At 39.9% G+C, this 13,311-nt stretch overlaps 1 protein-coding gene across 1 annotated transcript in view; it reads left to right on the plus strand.

Annotated features, from left to right (window-relative positions):
- LOC137914271 (nephrocystin-4-like) overlaps positions 1-13,311 on the plus strand; it is a 102,711-nt gene that overhangs the window by 42,247 nt on the left and 47,153 nt on the right. Inside the window, exons 9-10 of the mRNA XM_068757876.1 lie at positions 11,817-12,035; positions 12,610-12,736. Coding sequence (XP_068613977.1) covers positions 11,817-12,035; positions 12,610-12,736 — 346 coding nt within the window. The remainder of the gene's footprint in view (positions 1-11,816; positions 12,036-12,609; positions 12,737-13,311) is intronic.

Genomic DNA, 13,311 nt, shown 5'->3' on the forward strand with positions numbered 1-13,311 from the left:
ATGACCGGTGGAGCAAGGAAAACTGAGATATTTTTTCTATGTCTGGAGTATCTGTAGAGGCGCTAGGGAATTTCTGTTGGAAAACCAGGAAAAAAGTGTTTTGCATTATATGGGACATTTAAATACAGGGAGCTGCAACACTTCTTCCCGCTTGTCAACCAAAGATGTGACAGTTCAAGTACATGTGGAATCCTACTGCGAACTTTAGATAAAGGACAAATATAGTTGGGGCTATATTCTGGGAGGCTGTGGTCCTTAACCTTTGGCTGAAGGAAAAAGTAAATGATCAGAATTGCACCACCTATCTATTGCAAAGATAAAGTATACATACAGAACAAGGAGAACTTAAACTAAATGGAACTAAATGTACATTGTATATACCTTTATCAGTGAGCAAAAAAAAGGTAAAATCCTCAATCGTCTGGTTTGCAGCTGCTTGATCAACATCGTTGGTCATGAGTGTTGCTGGAGCCTATCCCAGCTGGTTATGGGTGAGGGGTGGGGTACACACATAGACAGACAACCAATTATGCACTTACCTCAAATTTTGGACAATTTGTAGTGATCAAGTCAAGGAGATTGCATTTTGTGCATGTGTGTGTGTGTGTGTGTGTGTGTTTTCACGCTTCAGTGGCTCTTAAATTATGTTTACTCGCATTGTTTCTTCTGGTGGATTTAAATTAAGTGTGTTTTTCTCATGTCCTATGTTACTGTGCTGTCTGTATCCATCACCACTAGATGGCGGTGTGTGGCACAACTTCAAGGAGCCTCTGTTTGCAGAGGAGTGCAGGACCATACAGTCTGCATTACCGTTGTTCTTTTCCTCTGATTAAATAGAAGTATGTCTTTTGATGTATGTTGAGGGGACCAAGGTGGGTGAAAAGAGTAGAAACAAATCCCATCTCTCCTTCAACAGAAGCACTGCAATCCAGAGGCAATCACTCTGCTTTGAGACTGCCTACACATCTCATCCTCGCTGTGCTGAAAAGCCAGTCTGCCTCTCACTAAAACAAAGAACAGGGCTGGCCTCCTTTTACAAAATTGCACTGCCCTCGTTACCTCTGGTTATGAAGAAAGAAAACTGTGTTATGTTCATGTGTCCTCGTTTGTGTTTTTGATTTCAGTCATGATTGGGTCTTTCTGTCTTTGTCTCTGTGTAGCACACTGTCTTCCTCGCAGAGCCTTTGAGCAGACTTCTTTCATGCTCCTTAGCAGTCAGAGGCATGGAGATACTTAAATTAAGGAGGCTGGAGACTGGAGAAGAACTGGCAATTAGTCTGATAGGCTGTTCTCAGAGGGGGTCACCAAACCTTAAATTTAACTTCCCCAAAGTGTTAGCTTGAACTTGGTCTCAGATGGATTGATTCTGTAAAATAAAAATAAAAGTCATTTGATGATATTTTAATGGAATTTTAACATGATAACATCCACATGAATTAAATTAGTGTGTTTTCATGTTTTGGGAAATTTCATTTTTTTGAAATTGAAAATTAATGTTTAGTCTCATTTGAGACTTTGGGGTTGGTTTCCGGAGCATATCTCAAAAGCCAATAGATTTCTTCTTGCTGACGACGCTCCTTCCTCTATTTGGTTTGAAATGAATAAGGGCATCTAATATTTATTTGTCATTGCTGTGTACAATTATTGGTAGTTGCTTATTGGATATGTACTCCACTCATGGCTCTTGTAATAACATGGGAATACATTTTTTTAAATAAAATATTCACTCGCTAACACACCTACATCAAACTAAAAAAGCATGAATAAATTATAGGTGATAGAGTTCAGTCTGTGTATGAACAGAACATAAACACACTTATAAGGAAATAATAATGAAACAATATTTGATGTCATTCTTCTGTCCTTTCTTGACATACTCATCTATTTGAGAGGTAAAAATTGGTATCCATCATAGTGCATCATGCCTTCAGCTATCCATTCAAGTGTAAGTGGGCACCCTCAACATGATTTGTGAAAATACTAGGGTCACTGGCAGCTGACGCCAGAAGATGACGGCTCTCCTATTTGTGGCCTGTCAGCAATGTTCCCTCTCATTTTTCATGTGTCTGAGCAAACACACGAACTCCCTGAGCAGACCCCGGACAAATGTTAGTAACATCATAACAATACATTTTATGTTGAACGCAAACCTCAAAGTGCACAATAGTATAAAAAAACATAACAACGAAATAAAATCAGCAAATCAGATAAAGTTAACAAGCAAAGGAGGTACAACATTTTTTTCTAAACAAGTATATATATAAAGTTTTATTTATTTATATATGATAGTATTTTATTGTTTATTAATGCAAGTATTTGTGTTTAATATTTTGCTATAAACTGAATAATAGGGTAGGAATTATTCCACTTCTTCCTACTCCTTTTTTGAACTATGTGCTGGATTTTGTTATGTCTTTTGCTTTTTTATCAGTATTTCTTTCTTTTGTATGTACAAATACTTACATATTTTTATACATGTTCGAAAATAAAATAAATAAATAAATAAATTCATTCATTTATGTGGAACTCCTCATCTGCAAAATACAGTCTATAACCTCATTTGTCCTGTGTCCTTCTCACGTCTCCAACGGTTGGACACGTTGTCCAGGTTGACGTCCTCGTCTGCCTGCAGCTTTGACTTTATACGCATCGGCTGGTCCAAACACTTCAAGACTATTTCTGGATGCTATTTTAATTCAGTTCATTAAACTAAGTTCTCTTTCACATTCTGCTCTGGATGCTTGAGATGCAGCACAAACAGCTGAGATGTTTGAGCTCCTAGATTTGAGTGCTGCAGCACCACGTCTGAGAAGGTGCGGATTGACCCATGTTTAAGTTCTAGCCTCATTATGGACTTGAATAATGACCTCCAGAATGTGGGTGCTGCAGAATCACACTTCTCTACCAGTGCAGCAATGTCTGCTGCTCCAAGTGACGTCAGAGCTCAGTGCCTCGACGTCACAAACAGACAACTTCATCCTTCATCCTTCATCCTCTGGAAAACGCGTGTCGCTCGAAAAAGAAAACATCTGCCCCCAGTCTCGCCGTTTCTTCTTCTGTTTGCGCTCCAGCTAAAAAGAATCGCATCTCCTTTTCACTCTGGCGTGCTGAGATGTCGTCACCGCCCGTTCGCCTTGTCCTTATTATAAAGGGTCGACATCAGCAGCACGTCGCATCATAAGCGCGGCCTCCCTCCACATCGGCCACGCCTCTTTGTTCGCTCAAACGCGAAGAACGCATCAGCAGTGCGCAATTGCACGGGCGCGCAGCTTAGAGGGAACGTAGCCTGTCAGTATCAATTTGTTCCAGAGGTAACTTCTTCCCAAGACATTTTTGGCCATTCTTGTTTGCCGATGGCCGCCTGAGCCATGAAATACAGTCCCGTACAGCCCAATGCAATACAATGGGACTTTTTCTTCTGCTGACAAGCACGAGCTAATCACTCATGGAGAGGCTGGTCTGGAGAAAGTGGAGGTTGAAAGCGTGACTGGCCTGCACAGCTTTGCCTTTTTTTTTTCTTCCAGGAAACAATTTCTCGGCGTGCATGACAGTTGCAGTCATCCAAAACACTGAAATGTGCAGTGAGTGACAGACTCGAGCAGATAGATGGACAGACTGCACAGAAGGGATGAGACATGCAGGAGAGTCTTTGCTTGATCCTCTCCTTTACCTCAGTTATGCTTCTGAGAAACTGTCAGACACCAATCGCGTCTTTGGAACAGTAATTGTGGCGTCTCCCGAGCCCTTATGCTACAGAAAACGTTTTGTTGCTGTAAAAGGATGTGGACAGCTGGGACACTTGTTATGCATTAAAATGGATTGTCCTTTTGTGTTACTGGTCCAGCACACAAACAGTAATGAATGTGTCACGTGTTCCTGTTGTGTCACCTTTGACCCTGACTGGGCTCTGTGAGTGGCACAGTCGATTACTGAGCATCAGAGGAAGTGTAGCCATTAATGACTGACCTTTAAATATACTCGCGGTTTTGCCCTTTACTGAGCTCCTTTCTGGTTAAATGCAGATTGGCAGCATGCCCATTTCTTATTAATTCTGAAATGCAATGTTCCTCCTTCCTCATAGAAGACATGGTCATCAGTAAGTCGCTGTCTCTTGTCATGGACATGACCTGCAGAGCCAGTGGGTAGCATTCGTGTATGCCGATTGTTTCTTGCTGTAGTTTAATAATAAAAAATAAAAAAGCACACACATCTGTCTCCTGTCTCTTCGACACAGCCTGACTAGTGTAGTGGATACACGACAAATCGAGACGTAAGTGTGGCTGGACAGAGCTGCCGGCACTGGACAGCATCCTGCCACACACATCATTTAGGCATGTGGCAAAGTTTTTTGAACATCAGCGGGGAGCGCCATTGATTTACTCAACCTCTTGTTATTTAATACCCTTTTCCAAAGGAAATAAAAATAATCTACCACATATATAATGTGTTGTTTTACTTCAGTGGTCTAACAGTCATCGCTAAATATGTTATATGATCTGTAGTTTTAGTATTGAACAGTATTTCGTCAAGCTGAATATCAGATCTCAATCTCTTAATTATTATTGATTCAGTCCTTATTTGGTCTTGCTTGTCACTGCCCACGGATGGTGAATAAGCAGCAGGTGGGCCCGAGACAAGTGATTTAGCTAGCGGCTGGGTTGATTGGTCTTGCTTTATGTCTGAGCCACAGAAATGCTTGTTTGGATTTTAATTGGCTTCTCGACAGGTACATGCTTATAGACCATCGCTTGTTTTTTCCTGTGACTTCCCAGAAATGGCTGCTTGTGTGTTGCAGCGCACGCAACCTACTCGTACGAGTGCATTACCACGGATTGCTGCAGGATTTAACGATATTTCTTGAATGAAAAGCATCTCAAGAAACTGTGTCTTATCTCATAGACATTAAAATGCCCCCTTTATAATGAGCCGCTCCCTCAGTGTCAGTTGCCCGAACTACTTACTGTATGTACATTGTGTGACATTAAAACGCAGTCTTACCACCAGTGCGGACCTCAACGTCAAACAAACCACTGGTTCTGATCTGAAATGTCATACAAATGTTAATTAAATGTTAATCAAACATTTTAAGCATAGTAATGTCCCCAGGATTGGAAAGTGATAGTTCTATATTTAGCTGATTTGTGGCCTATTTCGGAGGTCATTCCTCCCTTGAGGTCCCTTTTCCTCTCTCAAAAAGAAAAAGGGAGTTGAGGATTAGGCAAGGGTGGCTTCATGCTGCAGAGACAATATTTTGTCCGCCTAATTAAAATGAATGTCAACTCTCCCCGCACTGAAAAGTGCATCAATCTCCCCCTGCGATCAGCCCAGAGTGAGTCTTACCCTGACAGTGCCTGCCAGCATTGCGATCCGTCTCCAGACGGATGCTTTGCCCTGACTGCCTGAGAGGCAGCGGCAATGATGTTTGCACATCTAATGGTTGCAATGTGAATGGCCTACTCACACATTTAGGCCCTGCTTCAAGTATAGAGAAGTTTATCCACAGACTTCAATGATTCTCAATGCAAACTGGAGTCGCATAAAGTGGTAAGTGGCATTTTGGAGGCATTAGAGACTAAACAAGCTGGCGCAAAGCAAGTTTTAGTTGATCTTTGTTCCACATTGTCATGCAGGAACAAAATCCAATGCTAAAATTGTGAACAATGACAACAAACTTGAATTATTGTATCCATGCATGTTTGAAACTCAAAGTACTACTAATTAGAGTTTTGTCATTCAGCTGCTGGTAACATAGCAGTCATTTTTATCCATCTGTTTAATTTCAGGAAGATGGTGTGAGCCTGCAAATTTTAAATCTAATGACAATTTATCTATCCTTTAATATTTCATTTTTTGCTGTACTTCTTTATATTTCATATAAACTCATCTTTCTTATTTTTCATCCATCATCTTCAAAGTATCCGTTCTACGCTAAATTGTTCACGTCAGATATGCTGGGGTTAACAGCTTTTCTGTATTTGCGTAATATCACGTTGTATTGAAGTGATGCAAGCTTCATGTTTGACTGAACGGTGAGACTGTATGAACGCATTTCTTTAGTCAGAATTTTATGGAAAACACTGTAGTAGCTGCTGTGCTCACCTAATGTGATTCATTTTCTTTTTTTACATTCTTCATCCAATTATCATCTCCACATGATTTTAGTTTTTCATTTGGAGGTAATCATCAAGTTGACAAAGTTAATCATCTCAGGTTGCGCTCAGTTAAATGCATTCCTGCTAATTTAAATGAGAGCTAGTGACAAAAGTATCCCATTTTCTAAATGAAATTTAGCCTTTCTTCCCAACACAAAGCCTGTCTCACCTCTTCCCTGAAAGCCACACAACAATCTTTGTTCTTCGGCCTTCATCACCTCTGCTCTGCATTCGTCCTCTTCCTCTTCTTACTGTACTACCCAGTGTGCCACCTTGCTGACCGGTTTAAATCATTCCACGACACTAAATTGTTTAGAAAACTAAACAGGTATAGTACTGACTTGACAGTTTGTTAATTTGTTCATTACAAATGCGATTTAAGTATTGTAACGTGAATCTTCTGTCTGTACATGCATACAGAAAAGTACACCGAAATCCTAATAAACAAATATTTCTGAAAAAAGCTGTCATTTTGGCCAGGCTTGGCAAATACTCTGATGCATTGATGACATCAGCCAGCCAATCGACCAACCAACCAACGAAGCGACCAAGGATAGATCACTTACGCCAAAATGGAAAAAATAGGCACTTTCACTAATTGCTCTGGGCAGTGAACACATGCCTTTCATCTCCTTGAAGACTTTTTTACCATCAACCATCAGTGAATCTGCCTGTGATGATAACGATAGCCTGCTGGGTTTGTACTACTTGTGCGATGGATGAAAAAGTGAATGGTTTTGTGCTCCTTTCTTAATGATCTTGGTGCATGTTCCACTCACTTCCTCCAGGGCTTTTCATTGTAGACAGTAAGTAGCAGGAGCTGTAGGCTGGTGCCTGTCACAGGGCCTTGGCTGAAATAATGACTTGAGTGTCCCAGTATACTGAGGTTATAGTAATAACTGTCAGACTGTCTCCCATCAATGCTCACATCCCACAACACATGATTAAACTTGTTGTACTTTTGAAAGCCTTGAGTCACTGAACGTGTTTCCATTTCCTTTGAGTATCATCAAAATTATGTTTCTGCAGGTTGTTTATTGGTACCTTGTCACAAACCTGACCATTTCAAGTTTAAATGAGCACAGCTACATCAGCTATGAATTGGCGGCCTTGAGCACTTTTTCCAGCTAATGAGCTGCAGTGAATTGTACCAGGAGTGTCTCTGCTACCACTTCCTCTTGTCTGCTGGGAAATGTGGTATCAGTTTCCTTTGATATTGAAAACTCAGTGTCCTGTCACCTCTTAACAATTTCCTCTTTTTATGCCTCCACTTCAGGTCACAAGCTTGAGATCTTTTTATTTGATTTTTTACTCTAAAATATGTTTGAAACAGACACTTTTATTTGTCTAAGGCTTCTGCAGCAGTTTACTTTACACTTCTAAACAAGGTTGATGGATTCCTCGCGTGGAAACTGCTTTGCCAGTTGGAGCAATTATGTGTGTCAGGGAAAGTTCCTGTTATTGTTTTAAGTAAAACTTTACTAGCGGGTGGGGGGCGGGGGTTGGACGGTACGTAACACTTTATTCCGTAATTGTACCTTTACACGTACACTTACATAAACTTAGACATAAAAGTTATTCCTTTGGAAGGCTTTGTGTTCTTGATAGCCTTCTGTTGGAGGATTGTACATATCGTCTGCACTGGCATGCCAAATCACTTACGCGGACACCACGGTCACCTTTATCGATAAATTCATGCTTCGTCTCCATCGTCTTCGTGCCTTTTCTTCTCACTTATACCATCCGTACCACTCACTTTCTTTGGATCACTTATTACAAAGAATATTCACAAATACAGCGAAAGAAATCACTGAATGAGTGAAGTGTTCTTGTAGCGCTCGGCCATTTAGCACCAACATCTTTAAGCGTGCTCGCTTCTCAAATTTATGCTCGCATCGCACAGCAAAATATAATGTGCAGACTGGCTTGTATGTCGAGGTATTACTGTACAATGTAATATATTTTAAGTAGCTCGGATGTTGCCAGCAAACTATTCCGCAGTCGGACTTATTTCATAGTACTCAGATTGAGTCATAGGTCATGACCCTATTGGCAACTTTCTTCCCGCTGGTGGCCCACAGCACATTCACACATCCTCTGATCACCTCTTACACAAAACCATAAAATGCTTCCACCCGCATGTTGGTGTTTTGTTTTTTCTGCCGCCATGTGATCATGGAACCGCCTATTTCAGTTCTTAAACCTTTTTTTAATGCCTCAAAACATTGTGGAGTTTGTGTACAAGGATTACAAGCAAGGCGCAAATCTCCTGCCCGGGTTTAAATGAAACTATTATCCTTGTTTGTTTACTCAAACCACAACTAAAGAACAGCTTTGAGATTCCATAAATCCTATTGTTTGCCATCCCAAGCTGTCAGCGCTGCATACAGTTCATATGTAGATCACCTCATTTCAACGCCTTTCAAAACCACTGCACTGAAATCCTAACGGCGATAGATGCTTCCAGCCACGCGTTTCAAAGGCGTGGATGTTCACTTCACGTGTCAGAGGTTTCGGCTCAGGCTTTTCATTTTTTACTTTCCTTCTATTTTCATCAATTTTGAACAAAATGTTTTTTCCCTTTCCTCTCTTTGAAAGACTGAATGTTAGTGTGATGAGTACTGAGTGTTGGACAGAAAATGGATTCCTGTGCTGTCGGTTTACCTGTTGAAGAGGCTGCTCATTTTTCCTTTGTCGATGTTATCAGAACGCACCTGACTTTTCTATCGTCTCTGTCACTGAATACAATCATTGAATAATATGAGAAGGCATGTCTGAAATGTTCATTTTGTTCTTTCCCTCATGATCTGTGAAAAAAAAAAAACAGATTAATTACCTCACAATGTTGACTACTCTATGCCATAAATTATTTTTCTCTCATTGAATTACTTGCAGAACATCGCTACTTTAAAAATAGGCTTGTTTGATTGACTGTTTCATGTTAAGCATCTTATTAATTCAAGCCCCACACAATGGAGAAACAGCCAATGCCTCAAGGAGTAATATATTTTATTCTGTTTTATGGCTGCTGCATTTTGCTCGAGCTCCGAATCAAAGAAATAGCTGTAAATGCCGATTCTGAAACAAATGCCCTCTCTAGATGAAGTATTGATCTGCACCTGGGGTCTCATGAAAAGTTTTGAACAGGTCCTCCGAGACCAAATAACATACACAACATACATTTAATGAGGCACGCCTTCTTCCAGATGCAGGCAGATCAGTGGTCTGTCTGACTGACAGTTCTGTATTTGTTGAATTTTTAAAGGTGTGGCACAAATTGACCAAGTAAATTAAAAAAGGTATGCAGGTTATTTTTGGATTGAACAAAGATATTCCTTTTGTCTGTTGCAAAACGTCTGGCTCACATTTGTAGCCCCTTAGCTCCATTAGCCTTTCTGAACCTTTGACTTTAGATTAGATTAGTAAGTAAACAGCACGAATAATAATAATAATCTGACCCTCACCCAAATGAAAAGGCAGCACTGTTGCATTGTTGTTTAAAAACTGAAACGGTGTCTTTGTGAATAATGACTTTAATCTATCAGGAGTAGACAGAAAAAAATAAGTAATTTGTTAGAGAGCTGCAAAACATATTAGGGACAGAAATGTAGGGGATGGTCAACAAATACAACTTTAACAGTAGAAACACATATCGGTTTCAGTTTGTTTTTTCTGTAAACTTTAGCGTGACCCACCTAAGTATTTCTCCGAAAGGCAATGTGATGCCATACATCTCAATGCTGTATTTAGAAGTAGGCCGAGATGAAGAGACTGAAAACACATTTTCACGGTTGTGTCTAAGAGCAGTTAAAAATGCTTTGATTAAATTGTACGGTTTTATTAAGTAGAGAAGTTCACTGACTGATGCCTTAAAAGCATTTACAGTAATGATGATACTTACATGAAGGATGACCTACAGGCCAGGATTATGGTATGGCATGTAAATACTCTGCTCAGGGGAACGGTGAGCATTGTGAACCATTATATGCTACACTTTATCCAGTAATTTGAACTAACAGGCTCCTTTTGTAGTCTGCACTGTCCTAGCTATGATTGATCACAATTGTCTAAGGCTGAATAGCTTATTCATCGATTCTGCAAAATCTCTGACTGGAGTACACTAGTTTCTGTCTATTTTTTTACATTGCTTTGTAAATACCGGTAATTAAAAGGTTCATTAATATGTTTGTGCTATAATTTATCATTTAAGTTTTCATAGCAGCAATAGGGGCCGAGGCTCAAAGAACCAAACTATCAACTCGGAAAGTACTCAGAGAGCGCAGACCTCCGCCAAGCTGCTCATTCCCCTCATAATTAGATTTACACGATCCACATGGTGATCTGGATCAGCACCACAAGGTTCTAATTTGTTCTTGGTATCTTTAAACACCAATGAACAGTAAAAGTGAATCAGAGTTGATGTGTATTTGTAACGGATTTGTGAATCCGTAAATGGAGTTTTCAATGTTTTTTTTTTTTTTTTCCTGACCTCATTCTGGATCAAATGCAGATGAAATGTGGAGATAGAGATCCCCACCCTACATGACTGTGTCAAATTCCATAAACATCGGTCAATAATCAACCGAGATACTGAGGAACACATTTTGAAGCTCCATTGACTGCAATGTCACCAAACATTTCGAAGTGATCCAGAATCCAGGATCTCTTCTGGATCATCACCAAAATGTAATCGTCTGTTCTTGGTAACTTTCCCAACATTTCCTGAAAATATCATCAAGATCAGTCTAACTTTTTGAGTTATCTTGCTAACAGACAAACAAACCAACCAAAACATAACGTCCTCAGCGGCGGTAATAAGCAGTTGGGGTCTGTACTGACACAGTGGTGTACTGCACTTATTATCACTCACATGTAGTGGGCATGTCAGGTTTGAGCATAATTTTTTAACCCAATACAGTAATGATCATAATAAGCTAAATTATGACTTGTTTTTGAAAGTCACTAAAAAAAGACACCGTCTTCTACATTTACTGTAACCTAAAGAACCGGACTGCTGTACATGGGAGAACCGTAGCGATGGTTACTTTTACCAGATGTAGGCTATTGTTTGTGGAGTCAAATGCAAACTGGAGTACGATAGACTGATGGAGTAACAGCAAAAAAAAGTAATTACAATTTTAAATGTTTAACAATTTATGTTTACATTGGATTTGTTGATGCATATTAAATTCATAATGGTCTTCTTCATTAATGCATTAATTAATAATTAATTACAAGAAGACATGCTGAAATGTATGTCGTTATTAAAGAAACATCTTTTTGTGCTATAATGTGCAGATAAAACTGTTTCGTTTTGTTTTATGTGTGATTGTAGTGGCAAAATTATTGCTGTATCGGCTTGGTTTATTAGTGGTTGTAAATTTGTTGTTGATTCAAGATGGACATGAAAGCAAATGTTCTCCTAAATCCCTGCTTGTTCAGGTAAATCGATGAAAAGTTGATTACTCTGACAGTGTAATGTATTTGAATCAGTGTTTTCACTTGAGATAAGGTGTCATGGAAGGTATTCGACAGCATTTACAGTACTTCAATGAAAGAGTATTCGCTTTGGAGTCACAAAAGATCGTGTCTATAAATTAACACAATATTAAATATGTAACTATGTGAATGACCTCTAATTCGTTGCCTTTTTCCGTCACACAGCTGTCTGCCACCTCCACATCCCGAGGGTCCTTCATGCAGTGCGTTCGCTGGGCAATTTGGTTCCCTTTCCAGGAGCCTGCCGTCTGGGAGCGGGAAGAGGTACAGCTCTTTTTGCAAGGAGGTGCAAAGCCAAACCCTCAGGGAGTCATGGTCTACAGCAACCAGCCATCGGCCAAAAGTCAGAGCTCTGGGCCACTCTTAGCTTCAGACACAGTTCAGGTGAGTAGCGGGGAGGAGCATCTCTGTCCAAGGAACTAAATGTAAAGGATGCTTTGAAATACATTGAGGTGATGATCTGATCCCAGCACCTTTCCTCAATCTCAGATGTTTCCCTGAAGGAAAGATTTCACATTGTTTTACGGTACTATGTGGTACATTAGAATGGAATAGAATAGAATACGCCTTTATTATCATTACAACAAGAGCAAATAAATAAAGCAAAATGTAAAAAAAAGATGGCTGACGTAAGACATAAGGTAGATCATGTTAACCATTAGGATACTTTATGTTGTCTTTAATGGTAAACGTCCGCAATGTACCTGTGGAAGGCCATATTCCACTTTCCTTAAAAAAATAGTCTAAATAGTCCATCTTCACAGTAACGCAAATTGTTTTTCTTGAGGTAAAATCTTTCAGGAGAATCTGCTATGATAAAATCACTAGATATCGCTGCCACATGTCCTAGGCTTCCTCTTATCGCTTCAGTCCGAGTGTGTCCTTCTGTACAGCATCTTAAATAGTCATTCTCCAAATGATATGGCTGTGACTGAAATGTCTGAAACTTTCTCCTCAGGTGTCAGAGGTTAAAGATACAATAGCATTCAGGCTGGAGAGGAAGGCATCCAGTACCAAGATGTCTTTGAGGACAGAAAAGGAGGATTTGACAAGTCAGAGAAGATCACTTTTATCACTTTCACGAGGTAAAGATCATTTAAGTCAAATTGGCTTTTTAAGCAAGTCTTCATTACTTGGCATGGAGAAGGCACAAGGTAGGGCAATATGAAGCACTCCCCAGCTGGAAGGAGGTGAAAGTGTTTCTCCTGCTCACAGCATTCAGAGAAACTTCATTCTGTACACCGAGGTGTAATCAAAGTTGTAAGAAACAAGCATCAAATTAGCGTGTCTCTGCATGTAATAACGCCCCCACCTCTGCAGTGTTATCTCAATTGCGTCACCTGCTCTCGTCATGATTAACACACTTCATGACTGTGGAACTTTGACAACAAACTTTGTTTGACTTTGGCTGTGCATTCAGGTCTCTCGTTCTTGAACGAGCCTTATTTTGCACCCTGATGCTTAAGTCTTTGTTCTGACCATGGACAACAACACCACTGTCAACTTTCCACACTTCGGATTTGGACTAAACAGCTTTTGCTTATTCCAGCATTTGCTATTTGTATTTTTTTGTGTGCCAAAATTGTGTGCCAAAATCTTTCAGAAGTGAAGTGAATTAAATCTGTAAATTGTAATTGATCTTCACAACAAGCAGTTCACG

Source organism: Brachionichthys hirsutus, unplaced genomic scaffold, assembly GCF_040956055.1.
Source record: "Brachionichthys hirsutus isolate HB-005 unplaced genomic scaffold, CSIRO-AGI_Bhir_v1 contig_301, whole genome shotgun sequence".
Taxonomy (NCBI): domain Eukaryota; kingdom Metazoa; phylum Chordata; class Actinopteri; order Lophiiformes; family Brachionichthyidae; genus Brachionichthys; species Brachionichthys hirsutus.